Consider the following 19,596-nt stretch of genomic DNA (forward strand, 5'->3'; position numbering starts at 1 on the left):
CAGTGTTTTCTTTAACATCCAATAATCTGCCTGCTAGACTGTTTTCTGTATTCTAGTGCTCCACTTCAGAAAAGTAAGCTATTTCTCTCTTAAATTTTTACTGGTGCCCTCTCACGTGTTTCACCACCATTGTCAGAACAGGCAAGGCTGAACATTATGGATAGTCTCTTTGGAAGCTGCTATTTTATCTGAGTACCCTTATTTATGATAAGTATTTTCAGACATCCTTGCCACACTTACTTACCCATTTTCAATTTCTGTTAAGTGAAGGCATGTTAGTGGCCATTGTTGCTTTGTTGTAATCTTACTGAAGTTAAAATACTAACATTTCTCCATGTAAATTGTTTCTTACGTCACTCCCTCTATTCGCTTATCTGTCTGTTAGTGTAATGGAAAGCATCACTTCTGATTTGTTTCAGGGAGTGCTTTTGTTTTGTAGTCCATTTTAATATTTCTGTTCATTGACCCATAGTCTAGGAAAAGAGTCTCTGGAAAAGGCCTTTGAGTTGATTGATTACCTCAACAAAGAGAACAGCACTGCACCTCTTACTCAGGCTTTGTTTCAGCTAAGTCTTATATACAACCTTTTAGACAAAAAGAATGAGCAACAACTGGCAGCACGAGTCATGGTATGTCTTAGGTTTTCATAAATTATAATTTTAAATAATTAGCTATAATGTTCTTTATAGTTACATTCTCTTTTTATGTGTTGACTGCTGAACTTATTCATTAATTTCACTTACTTGGATGGGGATTCTAGAGAGTTGCCAGTCTTGCCAGCTTTTTCTAATGATCTCTTACCAAAATGCTATCTTTTGGACCACTTTCTTCCCCTCTAATTCCCCTGTTTCTATACTATACCCATGTGCCCCTAAATGTTTTGTAGGGAGTGTGCAGTGGGAACACGGTGGTGTCTGGGGCTATCTTAAAGTGTCCATACAGGTCAATTTAGTACAAATATGTAATTAAACAGATTCCATGTGCTTTCCTTGTACGGGAAAGTTATTTTCAAAAGTTAGAGTGGCTAGAGATCATAGATCTAATTGCTTTGTAGAAAGACAAGAGAAAAAAATAGAACTGTTTCCTGTAGAAATAGGAACAAGGATGGTTGTCATTGTCCTGTTCCAGTTGTGTAATAGAGTAATACAATATAGTACTACAGACTTGACAGTGAAATCAATATTGTAGTTTCAGTTCTTGATAAGCATGTGTCTTTCATTTCTCGGTTTACCTTATCATGGAGCTTGTTCTCCCTATTCATCTGCTGGTTTGAAATTACCTTTGCTGCTTTACAGTGTAAAACGTTAGTAAAGGGATTTAGTCTTTAAGAAAATTATTAAATGATTTGGTAAAACAGCAGATGATTTTTCTTTATGCTTGGTAGGGATAATTAGTGAGTGCTTAAGGAAACAGAAGGAAAAAGCACACTATTTTAATTTACCCGAAGTTGTTTCACCTCTGCTGTAAACAGCCCAAGCTCTGGTTTGCAATGCAGTGTATATGCAGTTTTACTTAAGTTCAGAAGTTTCAGCTGAGATGTAGTAGCTGATCAGGCATCCAGCTGTGGTTTTGGCAAGGTACAGAACTACAAAGCTGAAGGCTGTTCAGCCTATAGACATACAAAAGTTGTTTCTGTGTGGTAAACAAAGGCATATTTACTGTGACTTGGTGAAGTTCAAAGCAGTTAAACATACAGAAGTTGTAGTACATTGAGATTTTAAGCTGATTACAAGCAAGTCTGAGCTATGGCTCAAAGAGTAGTCTTTAGTTTCCATGTGCAATTAAAGATGTAACCTGGCCCATCTTTCAGATTTATGTGGTATCTGATACTTATTCTTACAGTTAAGAAATAGCATGTGTAAGTTGGAATAAATTGATGAAAAACTGCTGTGTAGCTTCCATGGTTCAAAAGCTCAAACCTTTTTTTTTTTCTCATTTTAAACTAATTTTATATATAGAAAATACTCGTAGAAGAAATCAGCTATTGCTAGTAACTTCTTCCTCCTTTAGCATAGGATAGAGCACTTGTTTGGGGATAAAATTGATCAACAGCACTGGACAGATGATGGGACCCTGTCTGAACGAGAGCTCCGGTCAACACTGCTGAATTTTGCCTGCACCCATGATATAAGAAACTGCAGAACACCTGCCGCTGAGATGTTTGAGACATGGATGAAGTCTAACGGAACAATAAGGTACCACAAAAACTGAGCTTCCACTTCTTTCACCCATTTGTTTTCCCTGTTACATTGCCGCCATTGTGTTTGGGAAAAACACCCCAACAAGAAACAGAACAATAAAAAAAACCTAAAAGAACCCCATCATACCACCACCAACAACTTAGTATTAAAAAAAAGTGATTTTCTTTAACTGTTCCACGTGTAGAAATAATTGCTGTTTCACAATGAGAGGAGGACTGTGCTAGACATTGTCTCCAGTCTCGTTAAGTTTAACTGCAAAGCCAGCCGTAAATTTTCTTTCATCTGCATTACATGAGCTGTACGTTGAAAGATTACTTAGTGGCAAAGCCAAAGCACACTCTTTTATCATGCAGAATTCATTCTGCTGTGGATTCATGTACATTTTGAGCCATAGAAAATTCTCAGTTTCATGTACAATTTACTTTGTTTTCATGTGACTAAATTATTTGCTTTTTCCTAGTGACTGAAAGTATTAGGTTGGTGTGAACTCAGTCATGCCAAATCTTAACAGTTGCTACAGAATCTGGTTGCTCCAAAGAGAGGCATCTCCTTCAAGTTAATCTTTCAATTGTGTGACTGCTTTCTTCTTCCCTCAGGTGAGCATTTTTGTGCCCCCTGTGTTTTATTTGTTTTGTTGCTTTTGTTTTTCCCTGCAGTCTGCCTCGTGATGTAATGAAAGCCATATATGCAGTTGGAGCCAAGTCTAATGATGGCTGGGAATTCCTCCTGAGGATGTACTTCTCTTCAGTTTCTGAAGCAGAGAAAAGCAAAATGATTGAAGCCTTGGCCAGCACAGAAGATGCCAGAAAGCTGATGTGGTATGAAGGAGCCAAAAAGTTGTATGCTGTGTAAATTACAAGTGATAAAGGCTTCTTGGAAAAGGACATTGCCTTTTTTTCTGTTGTTGAAAAAATTTCTGATCACTAACGAAGATCCATCCAAATGCTTTGCACAAGCGTCCATACACACGGAGAACCTGATATTTTTCACTTAAAAATAACTTATGTAACAGAGCAGCATAAAAAACCAAATTCTGGATATGCATAAAGAGAAAACAATTGAACCTAAAGGCTTTGCACTACTAGTAACACAAAATTTCAGATTTTGCAGTGCAGGTAACAAAATGGCAGGCTGTTCTGTAGAACCTTAAAATATTAGTATATCTTTATAATCAAAACGATAACTAGTTGAGGTATATTTTTTATTTGGGTTTCTTTCCTCTTCTTTTTTCTATTTCTTTCTTTGGGTGAAAATTTGACTTTTTACATTATGTTCCTCTCAGTAGACTAATTACTGCATGGAGAACACAAACTTGTCCTGGTAATTTAGTGTCCACCTTCCCTCTCTTATCTCTTCGATGTATTGTTTTTCTTTTACAAGTTATTTGAGTTTAATTCATCTTTTCCAACACCAGTGAAAATTCAGGTACTTGGATTAGAACTAAGGTCATCTGATCTCTGGAAATTAAAGCTAAGTAAATACAGTTGTTGTAATAAAATGTACTGTTGACTTCTTCCAGATGCCAGAAGTTGCTTGCTTGATGTATTACATCATCTTTTGCAGCTAATTGCGGACTCTCTAATTGCAGAAACCCATGTGAACATATTAATAGATTATTTTTCCTGTCTCTTTGCATGCTTTATCTCCTAGGCTAATGCAGAACAGTCTTGAAGGAGAAATCATCAGGTCACAGGAGCTTTCACATATCATAGCAACCGTTAGCCAGAGTTTGCCTGGGTATTTGCTGGCCTGGGACTTCGTCAAAGAGAACTGGGAAAAGCTTACACGAAAGTAAGGCTTTTGATGCAGCTGAGACTTCAAAATCACAGTGGCAAATGCATCTGTTTGTTTCTTTCAAACAGGACAATAAATAGTAGTGCTCATATAAGAAGATTCATAGTAAAATTCTAAATAATGTTTTAAAATCAGAGTTTACAAATATAACTTGCTACATAAAATTTGAAGTCTCAAAAATCATCCTAGAGTATCAGAGTAATTGTAAACAATCTTGATCTTAATTTTTCTTGCAAGCTTGTTGTCTCTTAAGATGATTTGTTCAGTTCTGAGATATTTATGTGCATCAAATGGATTTAAAAGGGCATCCAGGGAATTAATTCAGCATTTATTTTTTCTGAATTGTTACTGCATTCCTAAAACCAAGTAACCAATACTTTCCAACTACTAAACAAAAAAGTAGAAATAGTAGAAAAGAATGCATACATATACCGAAACTGCATCTTAAGGTGTCTCCTAGCTGAAAATATTTGTTTGTCTTCCAGGTTTCACCTAGGCTCATATACCATCCAAAATATCATTAGCTGGTCAACTTCTCAGTTTGCAACAAAGGCACATCTACTTGAGGTTGGTGGCTCAGTCTATCAGAAAGGGGTATTTTCTAGTGCCAGTGCTGTTTTAATTTAATTGAAGGATGAGGAAAACACATGTTCACCTGCTATTTATATCCTTGACACCCTGTTGCAAGTATATATATCAGTTGCTTTCACTGTTTCGCACATGGCAAATATATGCATGGATGCTGGGAGATTATATACCAAGTCTGTGACAGGGCTGCATTGCAGAATTGAACCCAGTTATTGGTTTATACTGTTGTGTTATCCTGTGCACTGGAACACACTGTCTCACAAAATAATTATTTGATCTATATGTAATTTTGATCTAGACTTTGTAAACAAGCTACACTTTCTGTATCTCTGGTATGTGATACTGTGCCCTAAATTTGCTTTATGGTGGTTTTTTTCCATCAACCATCCCAAAGAGTTATTATGGAAGTTGAGTATCAACCAAGAGTTGGTTTATAGCTTTTAGAAAACTGTATTGTCTTCCCTGATAAGGCCTTGAAGTTAATGTATCAAGAATCATTTACAGTTTAGTCTAATGTTTTCACTCAGATAATTTGGTAGAGATAGGTATTAATGGTTTGATCTATAGTACTCTAAATGTTAGCATTGACAGTTATAATGATGATTGGGTGTGGGGGCTGTTCCAAAATGCTGAAGAGGGTTGCTTGCAGCAAGCAATTCTTTGTTACAGGATAGAACTCCTTTTCCAAAACTCTGAACACTGTTGGCTTTGTGATATGGTAAATGAATGTCTGTTTATTGGTGAAATGTTATATTGAAACCAAATGAGTTATTGCTGCTGAATCCATGAAAAATGCTTTCCTTGCGTTTTGGGAACTCCTTTGAGAGGTTTGCTTACTGCATAGATAAAAACAATTCTCAAAAATGGATTTCCTGCCACAGGTGTTTAGCCTTTGCTGCTGAACCTATTTGCCTGGCTAGTGTTGATTTTAATTAAGATTTTCTTTCTTTATTCTTGCTATACAGGTCAAGTCATTTTTTGAATCAAAATCAGAGGAGAGTTCTCAACTGCGTTGCGTAAAAGAGGCAATCGACACAATTCAGCTCAATATCCAGTGGATGGATAGAAACTTGGCAAAGCTACAAGAGCTGCTGTAGTGCATATAATACTGTGCTGTGTCAGCCATTTAGGAGCTCTGTGAGCAGTTATTGTGTTTCATTTGCAAAAGCCAGGGTGTAACCAGGCATCACTGCAACATTGCACTATTAAGGAGTCTAGATAGCTCAGGGCATGTCTCAGATGAATTTTTATTTTCCTTGAAGCATTTTGAGCAATATATAAGTATATACCCTGAAACTGTTTTCATCTATAGACCAAACATCTGCACAAATGATTAAATATAATTTTATATGTGAAACTTATGCCCTTTCCTTTGGCGTTGTGTTATAGTTTCTTGGCAGTGGGTTAATACTGACAGTCAGGTAAGAAAGAGTTACCGTGAACTGTTACTTCTTTGCAGACTGCTCATTGAGCAGAAGATTTTTCTTAATGCAAAACTGTATGCGGTTTCCACAGTTGTAGATACAGAAGCTGTTGTGAAACAGAATTATATTTCAGATATGTAAGTGGTAGTGAATGTTACAAAGTTCAAGAGGCAAAATAAATACAATTCCAATTTGATTTAAGTTTGGATTTTTTATTTTCATGGTGTTCTGTAGTAATTGCACATAAAAAATAAATCTTATGCTTATAGTATACGATTTGATATATAAAAGTGGCTGGATGGTAATATGGAAATGAAGAAACAGATAGCAAACCCAAGTGTTTTAGAGATGGGATTGCCAGAAACACTGGTGTGACTTTGGAACTTCTACTCTGAATTTATAAGATCGTTTTGAGAATCTCGTAATTAATCATTGAACTTTAACTAATTTTGCTGTATTGGTCTCTGAGCAACTGCACAAAATTTGATTTTTTCAGGTTGATACATCTGTTAGACTGATACTGATTTGTGCCCATTACTGACTTTCAATTTCACCACTTGCAAAGAGTTTGCTGTTGATAGATTAGTCAGTCCCTTCATTTTTGTAAACTTCTGGTCTTTCATTGCCTGATAATTCACAAACCACAGTATAATTTGTCATCATTGCTCTCTCTTTATGGCATTAGTTTTCGGAAAGCTTCTAATTTAGATTTTAATGATTTGTTTTTCTACTGTTGTAAAAAATCTCGTGAGACAAATCTTCAAAGTCTTCTGAAGAAGAGGAGCTAAATGTGCAACCTAATGTGCAACACTATAAAGATGAAATACCTGCAGTGCAATCTAGGTCTTTCAGAAGTGGTAAAAAAAAGGCATTTTGGAGGCATAGTATATTGTGCTGGTTTGAAAGCAAAACCAGTGAGAGACTCCAAGTCAGAAATACAATTTAACAGCAGGAAAAAAAAAAGTAAAATAAAAGCAATAGCACAAAAGACCACTGACAGAGTCAGAATACAACCTGACACCTCTCAAGGTTATTGTTTCCCTGAGATTCTCCTTGGGGTTGGTGTTCCCCAAGGTACTAAGGTTCCCCCAAGGTTGCTGTTCCCTGGGAGTTTCCTCTGGGTTGCTGTTCCCAGGGGTAATAAGGTTTTCAGTCTTCTCTTTGCCCTAAGTGTTACACACCAGAGGTAGAGACGACAAGTTGAGTCCACCGGTGCACATTTCCAAGGTTGTTTATTCTTCATTATCTCAGTTCTTTCTCAGCTCTGCCAGGCCTCCCTGGCAGGGTACCTTATCTTAGTTCTTTCTCAGCTCTGCAAGGCGTCCCCAGCAGAGCAGGACACGCGGCAGACTGGGTGGATCAGAGAGCCCCGTACCTTATGTACGGTACCCTTGACCCAACCACTGTCCAAAACGTACTTTTTATTTACAAAATTTTACCAATACCTACTACCTATACTAACATGTCCAGTTCTACTCTAAGCCAATCTCTAAAACCCAACTCAGCACAATATGGGGGACGAGAGCAAGAACAAGGAAGACAGGGGCCACTCCCCAATTCCTCCATCTTGCCTCTTCAGCCCCATATACTAAGAATCCTAATTTCTATATTTATATTCTATAATAAACCATCCACTACTTATTTTAAATTCTTAGGATTTGTGATTCTTCCTGCATGTGAGTGTTCACTCCCATGGACAGGAATCAGAGGCAGTGTCCTCCTGGGATCTGTGTGGGTCTGACTGACCCCCCCGTACAGATCTCAGACCCTCCTGTACAGTCTTCAAATCCTCCAGGGTGGCCAGAGGGATGTTCTAGACTCCAACAGACAGCCTGTTAGTTAGGGTAGTGGTAGCAGTCCAGATGACACAGTCTTGTTGAAGCAGTGATCCTGTAGAAAGGTCTGGTAGCTCTTGTCCTCTGGGAATCCAGTGGGTAAAGCCTCCTGTTCTCTCCCAAATCCCAGATGATATCCAGGTGGGAATGCTTGGCTCCTCCCCCTGGACGGAGCATCTCACAATGGGCTGAAATACTTTCATGAGTCCCGCAGTGGGTCCTTGATTGGCCATTAAACAGAGAGAGCTCCCAGAGGAGCTATCTCTGTGTGTCAAGGGCAAGGCCTTGATGGGTCATTAACAGGAGATAGTCCAGAGGGAGGGGGCAAGAGAAACACTGCCCCACCTGGTTCCAACAGCTCATGAAGGTGGTGATAGAATACATACTTAGGGCACATCTTACATTGTAACCTAGGACGTGTATATATATACACACACTAAACAGGCAAGAGGAAACACACTTTTTTATATTTTCATTTCACTACCCATGTATCTTTTGTGGATTCATGCAAGCAGATTTAGAACTGCTGTTAAATTATGGAATGAAAATTGCAATTAAGTATATTCTTGTGAGTTTTTATACTGCCATGTGTTATTACTTTGATTCCTCCTTTATTTTAAATCTTTGAAATTCTACATAAATACTGTAAAAATTTCCATCTTTGAACATTTGTGTGTATATATGGTGTTAGTATATATACACATATATATGCCATCTTATAGTCAGTTCTTAAATTAAATGAGAAGTCAGTTGTAAACTTCCACTTTCTGTCCCTGTTGTCCTGTCACATGTGTTTTATTTCATCCTTGGTCACAGTATTGAGTCTTAAAAACATTAAAATCAAAACTGTGGAAGAGGATCCCATCTTCCTCCTGATTTCTGCTCTGGAATTTCAAAAATTTACTATTCTGTTAAAATGCTTTAGTAATAACGATGAAGCAGTAACATGGAGCTGAATTTTAGACAGGAAGGTGTACCAAGAAAATCTGGAAAGCTGGGGAGGTTTTTTTCATTTTACCATTTGTTGGATGTGCATACTTCCTTTGTGTCAGTAGTAGAGGTTTTTAAATGGTTGTTCTGTTAGGGAGTCTCCAGCCCTATTAATTAGTTGTACTGCAATCAATTCCTCCGTCCATGAGAAATGCATAAATACAATTCTCCTTTTTTTTTTGAGTGTCTTGGGAATTGATGAAGACTGAAATGGCTAAGACCTGGTGCAAGGTAGACAGCTTTTGCTGGCAAGGCTCATGTTGGACATGGGCTTAGGGCAGGATGAGGGTCAGGAAAAGGATGAGGTGTCACTGCAAGACAAAGAGCAGAAACCCAGTGTTAGGAGGGCTATGCAAAAGCCTCCAGTGGAAGGTGAGGACTGCCACTCTACCCTGAGAGCCAGAAAAAGTTGGATGTATCATTAGCTGGATTCTGGTTAGGGGTAGTGTGAGTATGGCTAGCTAGTATGTGTAATTAAGCTTAGTGAAGACAAAAACTTGAACTAACTGCGTTCAAACTAACGCAGGTAATGCAGGATTATGGAATTCTTTGTAGTACTAAGTAAACTAAGTAGTACTTAGTAAATGAGACTACCAACTGCAGGACACAAAGTATTCGTGCTGTACAAAATGCAGACACTGTAGTAAGCAGATGTTTCCTTGGATGCCTTAAGAACTGACTTCATGAGCAAGCCTTAGCAATACTAGAGGGATGACTACAGAATTTAAAGATAGAGCAGAACTTCTGAAAGAGGATGCATCATTGGGGCGAGGTTGATTTGGGAGTGAAGAGCCATGTGACAAACCAAGCTTTGTCACTCCCAGAGGGATGTGCCTCCTACATTATTACCTTCAGTGTCTTTGATGCTATGGGCACAATTGTCCAGCAGCATCCTTTCATTGGTGGTGCAGCTCCTCAGCTCAGAGGCTATGCAAGGACAGAGTAGCCACACAGGGCTTTGATCCTTCACTTGGTAATGTCTTTCACCTCCTCTTCAGCTCCAGATCTCCAACTGCATTGCTAAAGCTCTGGGGTGGCAAGAGGAGAAGGCTGCTCACAGCAGCAGCTGCAGAAAGTGTTCCAGAGAGCAGAAAGCAGAGCCCGAGGGTACTGCCAGCTGTGGGCACATCTCTCCCATCACAGCTGGCAGCAGGGGTTTACCTTGCCATTTCTTGATATTCAGCATCTTCAGCCTCTTTCACACAGATCTCATCCAGCTCAGAGAAGTCATGAGGGATGTGTTGCTCATCCTACTTGGTCCTGAGGATGAACTGTACCTACTGGGGTGGGTTGTCTGGGAATGGAAGACAAAGCTCCACCCTGTTACTAACTATGACAGGTGGCTATCATGCTCACATTCAAAGTGGGCATCAGAGGTGCACCAGTTTGGCCATTATTATTGTGCTAGGCCCTTACCCCTAGGTCTGTGCAGGCTTGCCCAGCCATGGAGGAGAAACATCTGTTTTACCTCCACGTAAGGATAGACTGCTTTCTTCCCCCACACTTCCATTTTTAAGGGTAGGATCCCTCTAAGGCAGATGTGTTTAGCTGAATTATGCTCTTAAACTGTCTTGAATTTTTAAAAAATAAAGCCTGGAGAAAGATCAAGGATGCCACTTTCCCTCAAGGAGAACAACTGGTGATATGGACCTGCCTGCAGAAGAACTCATGTAGTGCTCACATAGTGCCAAGGAGATTAGTGAGTGATGTGGATGGTTAACAGTAGTAGTCCTGCTCTGTCAGAGCAAAGTTCTTCTCTTTCTGATGGTTCCAGCTAAGGGGTTCATGATGCCAGGGGCTGTGCCTGATCGGTGGTATCTGTACACGTTTGCACAGGATTCAGAGGTCTGCAAAAAAAGTGGCATTTGTTCTTGGTATTGGGGAGTGAGCTGGTGCAGAAACTACAGTTAAATCAGTGCATCCATCCAAGGATGAAATACCCACTTGATTTCATTTGCACTCTATCCCTCAATGGTGCACACCTGTCCTTTCTTCCAAGTCCATTTTGCTCCAGCTTTGCAACAAGTATTCCTGAAATTATGAAACCTCAAATTTCATTTTTCGCTGGACAACTCAGATTTGCTCATGACACAGCAGGGTTTTTTAAAATCTTTGCATGGCACAAGATCAAATCAGCTCCATGATAAATGAACTCAAGAACAAAAAAAGAAAATCAACAGACCAGCATCTGCAGCCATCGCATCATTCTTTTGACCTCTCCAAGTTAGGAGCAGCCTCTGTGAGAAATCAAACTATGAATTATCCAGCCCTGTGGTGAAGGCTCACACCAGAGCCTCTGGGGAGGCTTTCCCCCTTGGTTTAAAAGCTGTAATATTTTTAAAATACTGTGGAAATAACTGTATTTATTCATGTAATATCATGGCACATTTTGCTGTGCATGGTGTAACATGGTGCAACAGGCATAGAGACTTTGTGCAGTGGACAAACCCACAATAGTGGTGGCCCTTCTACCAGGATCTCAGCAGAGAGTCTCCTTCCAACTTCCCATATGGAATACTGATGGCATTGCTCATCATTCCCCAGTTAATTGCTGCCTCTTCATCTGTATAGCAGGGGGAAGGTACAAGCTGGGGGCTGGGTGTGTACAGCTTTCTTACGTCTTCCCAGGCATCATCCAACCCTGCATACATGCAAGTCCATAACTATCACACCTCAGCATGACTTATCCTCCAGGTACAGTTCTAAAAACACAGGCTAATAGTTTTTCCCATACCCATATAAAACAGACTTTAGTATCACCTATATTGTATGCAGTGGGAATTTGAAAGTATTTGGGTTTCACACAGAGAGGGAGAGTTTCACACAAAGTGTAAATTTCCTGACCTGTTCCTGCACTTCCTAAGGGGAGAGAAAAAGGAGGAGGGAGGGAGAGGAAATTTCCAAAGTAGGGGAAATAGCAAGCCAAAGCAAAACAAAAAACCTGCAGTTTTCACCACAGCAACTTTCAGTGTCCAAAGGTGACACTTGCAGATCTCCCTAGATCACACTTGGCCATGGGACGTGGCCATCAACAACAAAGGCCCTCAAGAACCTGCAAGGGCGAAGGTTCAGCCACACAAGGATCAGGCTTCCCTTGGTGCAAGCACACCTTCCAGGAAAAACCTTTATCCTCTTTTTAATTCTTTTTTTCTCTCTCTCTCCTTTGTTTTTCCCACTTTTTTCTCCTTTTTTTCTCCTTTCTCTTTTTTCTCTCTCTTTTTTTTTCTCTTTTTCCCTCTTTTCTTTCCTGTTTTTTTCCCTTTGCAAAAGACAAAGGCCTAGAGCGCATGTCCACTTCACCCAAAATACCAGTGCTGGCACTGCATGAAGAGTCTTTCTGCCTTAACAGCCAAAGAACTACAGCAACAAACTGAAGTAAATATTTTTGTTTCTCTTTTCCCCTGTAACCAAGGCAGGGGGATGGGATTACCAGATTTACTGAGTTCAAAGAAACAAAAACCCAGCCACATCTCACACTCACGTCCAACTGCAGCTTGAAGGCAGGCAGCCTGGAAGCATGCTAGGGAAGGATTGATTGATTGGCTGCAGTTCAGGCTGCAGTGGACCACAACCCTTTCCTTCTGGGGCAATGCCAGCTGATCCAAAGGCAGCCTCAGTGCCAAAGGCCCATTCATGTCCTGCCCACACTTCCCCTCCACATATGCACAATGGCTGATGGTGACTTAGTTGCTGTAGAAATAAAGTGGCGTATTTTCACAGATAACTGTGTTTGCAGTCCTGCTTACTCTCATGTGCAAGGCACGGCCTCCCTGGGCTGGGATCTGCAAAATGCAGCTGTGGGCAGGCGAGTCAGGCACAAAGGGAAAGGGTCCCTCCACAGGGCTGGAACTGTGCCCACTCAGAGAAGAGGGCAAGGGTGCAGTGGAATAAAGGAACACAGGTCCTAGAGGCTTCCAGGTCTTGGGACAGCAGCTGGAAATGCAGTGTCTTAGGCTGCTGACATTTGATCCTTCTCTGTGTGTGCTGTAGAGCACACCAGGGAACTTGCAACTGGATTCTGGATATCTGGATATCTGGGCAGGAGCCTTCCATCTCCTTGGTCCTTCCTGAACTTCATCAAAGAAAAGGTAAGAAAATTGGAATTTGGTCATCAAAGAGAGGAACTTGTTGGAAGTAACTGAAATGGCAGTCCAATGCACAGCCTCTGCTTCACCTCTCAAAATAGGGGTAAGCTGTTCAGTAGTCCAATGGAAACAACAAAATAAGCAAGCTCAACTGTAAAGGGATCCATCTTCTTGAAGGAAAATTACTTTTAATTAGAGTCCTTCATAGTTAGTTTCTAAACAACACCAAAAGAGCTTAGGCCTTGAGACAGTTATATTTGTTTGGTTGACTTTCCTGTCTCAAGCAAAGCAAGTAAAAACAATGTCACAAATTGTTTTTAAAAATCAGAATGTGTGCTGCTTTTAATTATTGTTACTGCTAATTCTGTCGGATTTTTAGATAACAAGCAAAATCTTGTATCATTAGCACAGTACTGGCACAGGTTGCCCAGAGAAGTTGTGGATGTCCCATTTCTTTTACCATTTGGGGCCAGCTTGGATGGGACTCTGAGCAGCCTGGTGTAATGGAAGGCATCTATGTGCATGGCTGGGGTTTGAAACTAGTTGATCCTTAAGGTACCTTCCAATCCAGACCTTTCTGTGGTTCTACACCTCTACCTTGCCCTTCTCCCCTGCCTCCAGGTGCCAGCACCATGCCCGGAACATGGAACCAGTCCCTCTGTGACATCAGCCCCAGAGCCAAGGGCACTGTGGCACTGCAGGTTCTGTGGGCATTGCGTTGGCAGCTGTCCTAGAGGTGACAAGCCCTCTCTCCTTGCAGCTGACTTGCATCTCTGACAGCAATGATTTTGCTGTGCATCCTCATCCTACTGGCTCTGTGCGGACCTGCACATGGCACCTGTGGGTAAGTAGCCTTAGGCTCTGAGGGGGTCCAGGCAAAGGCCTAGGGGGTTTTCTGTGGGTACCCACTTGTCACCTGTGGCCATATTATTTTCCAAAACCCTGGGTGGGAGTCTCAGTTTATCACCAGTGCCCAGGCTTTGGCACCACTTGTCTATGGGGCTGAAGCAGAAACGGGCAGACATATGCACGCCTCAGGCCCTGCTGCCTTTGCAACCACAGCCTTGTGGGGAGGGAAGATGGCCGACCTTCAGCACAGCAGCAAGCCTTCTCATGGGACAGTAATGACTTTCCTCTTACAGACAGACCTGTGGGCTCCGGCCCATGGGCACTACCATCAGCTCATCACGCGTCGTGGGTGGCACAGATGTCATGCCAGGGTCTGGGGCCTGGGCTGGGATTGCCAGTATCCGCTGCATCTGGAAACCACCGCTCTCTGTGCACGTCTGTGGAGGGACCCTCATCAGCTCAAAGTGGCTACTCACAGCTGCCCACTGCTTTATCAACAGGACAAAGTAAGGAGGACCTGGGCACAGGGATATCCCCTTCCTTGCATGTGCCTAGTGCCAGCACACTGCAGGGCCCAGCTGAGAGACTGTTCAGGGAGAAGACTGGGTTCATGCCACTGCTTCCTAGCAGCGTCCAGCTTAACATATCTCAAGTCTAATTTCACTCTCTGTAGTGCTGTTTTCCTCTCTGCCTCAGGAAGCAGATGGCAGGGAAGTGCTGGGCTGTCACAGCACATGATTCTACTCCCTCTCACCCCTCTCTCCATCTGCCTTCCAGTCCCCTCAGCGAGTGGGCCGTCGTGCTTGGGGCCACTTCCTTGGGCCAGGTAGCCCCTGAAGTGGAAGTGCGCCGGATTAAGCAGCTGATCATGCATGAAAAATACACTCCTCAGCTTGAGTATAACGACGTCGCCTTGCTGGAATTGGACCGGCCAGTGCAGTGCAGCTCCACCATTCAGACCGCCTGCCTGCCTGGTCCTGGAGTGAAAGTGACGGAGCTGAACAACTGCTATGTTGCTGGCTGGGGTGACAGAATTGTGAAATGTGAGTTCCCATAAAGGACCTGTGCCCTGAGGGCAAGCTTGGCCCACCAGGGATAGATGGTTAGGGCTTTCTGACAGCAGAGGCCAAAATGAGAGTTGGGCTGTGGGACATATGCCTCTGGAGAGATGGGCCTGGCCTGCTGCCCAGTGCCAGACAGCAGTGACACACCTCTCCCAACACTTCTCTAGAGGCAGCCAAGCCCTAGGGAAGGACTTCAACACACAGACAGGCCAGGAGAATGGGCAAGGAGCTGCTGGGAGCTCATTCCTTTCTCTACTCACAGCTTCAGGTAGAGATATCCTGCAGCAGGCTAAGGTCCAAGTCGTGGACCTCCAGCTCTGCAACAGTAGCGAGTGGCTGCAGGGGTACGTGTATGATTTCCACGTGTGTGCTGGGCAAGGCGGCGTTGGCACCTGCCAGGTAGGAGCGTGCTATGAGTACCCCGGCCCCCAGAAGTGTGGGATGCCCCATCACACCACCCAAGCACAGCCCAGCGTGTGCTTTCCCTGGCCGGTTGCTTTCCCAGTCCCACCTCTGCACTGCCACTGGAGCTTCCACCCCCTTTCCCATCCACGGGTCCTTGGGGACCTCTGTGAGGTCCAGGTGCCAACCCTGAAACATCCAAGCACAGGGAAGATTGTGAACCCCACCTTACAGGCTCACAACCTACTCCTAAGGGTGTCAAGGTTCCACAGGTTCCAGACTCGAGCAGAGCCCTTGCTCTGCCAGGAGTCCAGTTCTGGCGGGGGCTGGGAGAGTAAAGGAGTCAACTTTAACTGCTGACAAGGGCAGACAAAGACACCTTAATCTTCCCTGCTCTGCTTCAGGGTGACAGCGGGGGGCCTCTTGTCTGCCAAGATAAGCGTGGTGGCTTCTTCTGGCAAATTGGTGTGACCAGCTGGGGAGTCGGCTGTGCTAGACCTAAACGGCCCGCAGTCTCCAGCTCCACTCAGTACTTCTACAACTGGATCTGGACTAAGACGGGAATGAGGCCAGCATCACCAGTTACTCCAGCGCCACCTACACCCCCGCAGACGCTGCCTCCAAGACCAACCCAACCCTGCCCATTTCCACGTGAAAAGCTGCTGCAATTCTTCAATCTGCTGAAGGATATCTTGCGCTTCCTAAAGGGAAAAATATTTTGAACAGCAGAATGGACCAGCTACAGTTCAGGATATAGCAGACCACAACCCTTTCCTTCTGAGTTACATTAATATGAATTTCATTAAACTGAATTAAATTTTAAATTGTAAGCAAAAAAGAAGAGACCTGTATTTTCTGCTCTGAGAATTCTCTGCATCCAATTTCTTTAAAATCCTGCTGGCTTGATCATTGCCCAAACACCCCTAACTCAGGGATCCCTTCATCCTCATCTAGGAAGAATTTGGCTTCACAGTCCCTTCTGTACAGATCAATGCCTTCCCTACAGATATTGATAAAACCACAGTGGAAAACTAGCATCTGGCACTTTGTCTGCAAAAACAACAATTGCAAGAAACACAACACTAGGCAAACAAGAAAAAAGGGAAAAAAAAAAAAAAAAAGGGTGCAGATATTGTCCTGTCATTAAGAATGTGTTGCCCTTCACTCTCCTCTGTGCCCTAAGGAGGATTTTTGTCCCTATCAGATGGTAACTGAGTTTTTTGACCAATGTAGAAACCTAAGCAGTAAAGAGTTAATGCATCGCTATGCCCTAAACACCAACAGGCATCAAGCAGACAAGTTATAACAGGCTGTCCCTGGAAAGGGGAGCCTTGTAGGTAAGGCAGCACCACTCTGGAGCTGAATTTCCTGTTCCAGTCCATGGTGACCACACAACATAAAGAAAATCTTAAGTGCAGGAGTGGGGTCAAGGAGCAAAGCAAGACCAATAGAGGGAGAATCAAGACCACCAAAAAACCCACAAAGCCTCCCAGCCCATTTCCAGAAAAGTCCAGAATACTGGGTTGCACGTGCTAACTCATTTGTATGAAGAGTGAGTTACCTAATCCCACAATGGGGAAAATTTACCTGTAAAAATGTACCACCACACAGGATGGGTGGCATTCTCTCAGGACCCTGAACACCTGTTGGCTGGATCAATGCTGGACCCAGGACAGTAATCTTCTTTTCTCTCCTACCTGATTTCTCTTTCCCTTCTTCTTCCCTCTATTCTTTTATTCTTTTATTCTTTTATTCTTTTATTCTTTTATTCTTTTATTCTTTTATTCTTTTATTCTTTTATTCTTTTATTCTTTTATTCTTTTATTCTTTTATTCTTTTGTTCTTTTATTTTTTTATTTATCTTACTATTAGAAGACAGTGGCAAAACATATACCAATTGCCATGCTGAGCATGTAGTTTGTTAATAAAAATTTGTGAGGGTTTGTTTGGACCCTTTTGCTTTTTGCTATTCTTTTTCATCTGTGAACATCTATGAATCTTGGTTGTTCCCCTCCACATAGGAGTGGGTTGTAACACCACTGCACAAACACTTAAGGGAAGATAAGAGCTGTATCTGCCTTCTCCAGTGCCAATCTCTGGGCCAAGGATCGGCTGGACATCTCACCCTCTCACAGCAGCAGTCTGTTCTGCCAGCACATCTACTATGATCCAATTACTGACTCATGCCTCTACCTGAATTAAGGTGCACACCACACCTTGTGCCCAAGTCAACAGTATGGATTTTATTTAACGGTAAATATGAAGTACAGACATAGAAATAGGAAAGAGAGGAGGGCCAGAGGGAGAGAAAGAGATAGTTTAAGCAGAAGTCTATCACCAGACTTGGATCCAGAAAGCATCCTGTTGCATCTTTCTTCATCCTGGTCTTCTTGATGGTGTGGTTCCCCAAAGTGTTCAAAACTTTTCACTGTTTATCCATTTTAGCAAACAAAGGTATTAATGCTCATTGGCTACAGAGTTAAACATTCAGAGTTGATTTTCAGCACAGTGGCTGAGTTGGCTTTCTGTGTGGATTGTTTCTGTCCAGTACTGGTGCTCCTCCTGCTAGTCTTGGATAACACCCAGACAACCTTACTTCACGTTCCTCTCAGGAGGGTTAACTCACAGCCCAAGTTTCACAGAGGCATGTTCAGGGAGGGGGAGCTTCAATCGTCACAGATGAGCAGTTGCTTCTTTGGAGAGTTTGTCAAACTGGGCAAAGTCTTTTGGTGATCTTAATGCATCTTGGAGGGGCAAGGAGGACCTCCATTCTTTATTGGACAAGGGAAGGAATATAGGATGAGGAAAAGGCTGAGGTACCTATCATCTTTGCTTCAGTTTTCAACAGTAAGAAAACTGAAGCAAAGGATCCAGGACAACGGGTTGTCCTTAGGACAACTGGCTTCCTGAGCTGGTAGATGGGGACAGGGAACAGAATAGCCTCCCCTGTTATCCAGGATGAAGCAGATAGTGACCTGCTGAGCCACTGAGATGCTCTCAAGTCTATGAGACCATATAGGATTCATCCTAGGGTGATGCGTGAGATGGCGGAAGACCTTGCCAAGATGCCTTCCATCATTTACCATCAGTCCTGGGTAACCGGCTGACTGGGTTGGCCAACACAATGCTCATCCCATAAGAAAGGCTATAAGGAGCACATGGAAAACTACAGGCCTGTCAGCCTGACCTTGGTGCCCAGTAAGGTTATGGAACAGATCGTCTTGAATGTGAGAACACAGCACCTACAGGACAGCTGAGGGATCAGACCCAGCCAGCATGCATTAAGGAGGGGCAGGTTGTACTTTGACCAACATCATCTCCTTTTATGACCAGCTGACAGGTCAGGTGGATGAAAGGAAGGCTGTGGATGTTGTCCACCTGACCTTCAGCAAAGCCTTTTACACCATCTCCCGTAGCACACTCCTGGAAAAGCTGGCAGCCCATGGCTTGGACAGGAGCACTGGGTTAAGAACTGTCTGGATGGCCAGGCCCAGAGAGTGGTGGTGAACGGTGCTGAATCCAGATGGAGACTGATCATCAGTGGAGCCTCCCAGGGATCAGTGCTGGGGTCAGTCCTGCTGAATATTAATGGTCTGGAGGAGGGGACTGAGTCCACCATTAACAAATTTGAGATGATACCAAATCGGGTGCAAGTATTGATCTGTTAGAGGGTAGGAGGGCTCTGCAGAGGGAAGTGGACAGGCTGGACAGGTGGGCTGAATCCAACAATATGAGATTTAACAAGTCCAAGTGCCAGGTCCTGCCCTCGAGTCACAACAACCCCCTGCAGCACCACAGGCTGGAGACGGTGTGGCTGGACAGTGCCCAGGCAGAAAGGGGCCTGGGGGTTCTGGTGACAGCAGCTGAACATGAGCCAGCAGAGTGCCCTGGTGGCCAAGAAGGCCAAGGGCATCCTGGCCTGGATCAGCAATGGTGTGTCCAGCAGGAGCAGGGAGGTCATTCTTCCCCTGTCCTGGGCACTGGTGAGGCCACACCTCGAGTGCTGTGTCCAGTTCTGGCCCCTCAGTTTAGGAAGGACTTTGAGGTACCCAAGCGTGTCCAGAGGAGGGCAACAAGGATAGTGAATGGTCTGGGACACAGGTCCTGTGAGGAGCACCTGAGGGAGCTGGGGTTGGTTAGCCTGGAGAAGAGAAGGCTCAGGGGTGACCTTATCAGCCTCTATAACTCCTTGGAAGGAGAGTATAGCCAAGTGGGGGTCAGTCTCTTTTCCCAGGCAGCCAGCAACAGAAGAGAACAAAGTCTTAAGCTGTACTGGGGGAGGTTGGGGTTGGACATTAGGAAAAAAATTATTCACAGAAAGGGTGATTTTGGGCATTGGAATAGGCTTCCCAGGCAGGTGGTGG

General features: G+C 43.2%; 2 protein-coding genes across 3 annotated transcripts in view; both read left to right on the forward strand.

The window, feature by feature from the left end:
- LNPEP (leucyl and cystinyl aminopeptidase) overlaps positions 1 to 6,278 on the forward strand; it is a 57,030-nt gene extending 50,752 nt beyond the window's left edge. For both annotated transcript variants that reach the window (XM_063422669.1, XM_063422671.1), the window contains 6 exons: positions 473 to 629; positions 2,011 to 2,195; positions 2,858 to 3,019; positions 3,852 to 3,992; positions 4,481 to 4,562; positions 5,549 to 6,278. In XM_063422669.1, coding sequence (XP_063278739.1) covers positions 473 to 629; positions 2,011 to 2,195; positions 2,858 to 3,019; positions 3,852 to 3,992; positions 4,481 to 4,562; positions 5,549 to 5,680 — 859 coding nt within the window. In that variant the 3' untranslated portion in view covers positions 5,681 to 6,278. The remainder of the gene's footprint in view (positions 1 to 472; positions 630 to 2,010; positions 2,196 to 2,857; positions 3,020 to 3,851; positions 3,993 to 4,480; positions 4,563 to 5,548) is intronic.
- A 7,421-nt stretch (positions 6,279 to 13,699) lies between these two features.
- LOC134564671 (acrosin-like) lies at positions 13,700 to 15,954 on the forward strand. Its single transcript, XM_063423686.1, has 5 exons — positions 13,700 to 13,761; positions 14,060 to 14,272; positions 14,544 to 14,809; positions 15,093 to 15,229; positions 15,637 to 15,954. The coding sequence occupies exons 1-5, from the start codon at positions 13,700 to 13,702 to the stop codon at positions 15,952 to 15,954; spliced, it is 996 nt and encodes a 331-aa protein (XP_063279756.1).
- Positions 15,955 to 19,596: the final 3,642 nt, after the last annotated feature.

Source organism: Prinia subflava, chromosome Z (assembly GCF_021018805.1).
Source record: "Prinia subflava isolate CZ2003 ecotype Zambia chromosome Z, Cam_Psub_1.2, whole genome shotgun sequence".
NCBI classification, from domain to species: Eukaryota; Metazoa; Chordata; class Aves; order Passeriformes; family Cisticolidae; genus Prinia; species Prinia subflava.

Excerpts from the sequence above, each read along its gene's own strand:
- LOC134564671 (XM_063423686.1), top strand. The coding sequence starts at position 13,700 with ATGATTTTGCTGTGCATCCTCATCCTACTGGCTCTGTGCGGACCTGCA. Across the intron at positions 13,762-14,059 it reads CCTGCACATGGCACCTGTGG|ACAGACCTGTGGGCTCCGGC; the intron begins GTAAGTAGCCTT and ends TTCCTCTTACAG. Across the intron at positions 15,230-15,636 it reads GCGGCGTTGGCACCTGCCAG|GGTGACAGCGGGGGGCCTCT; the intron begins GTAGGAGCGTGC and ends GCTCTGCTTCAG.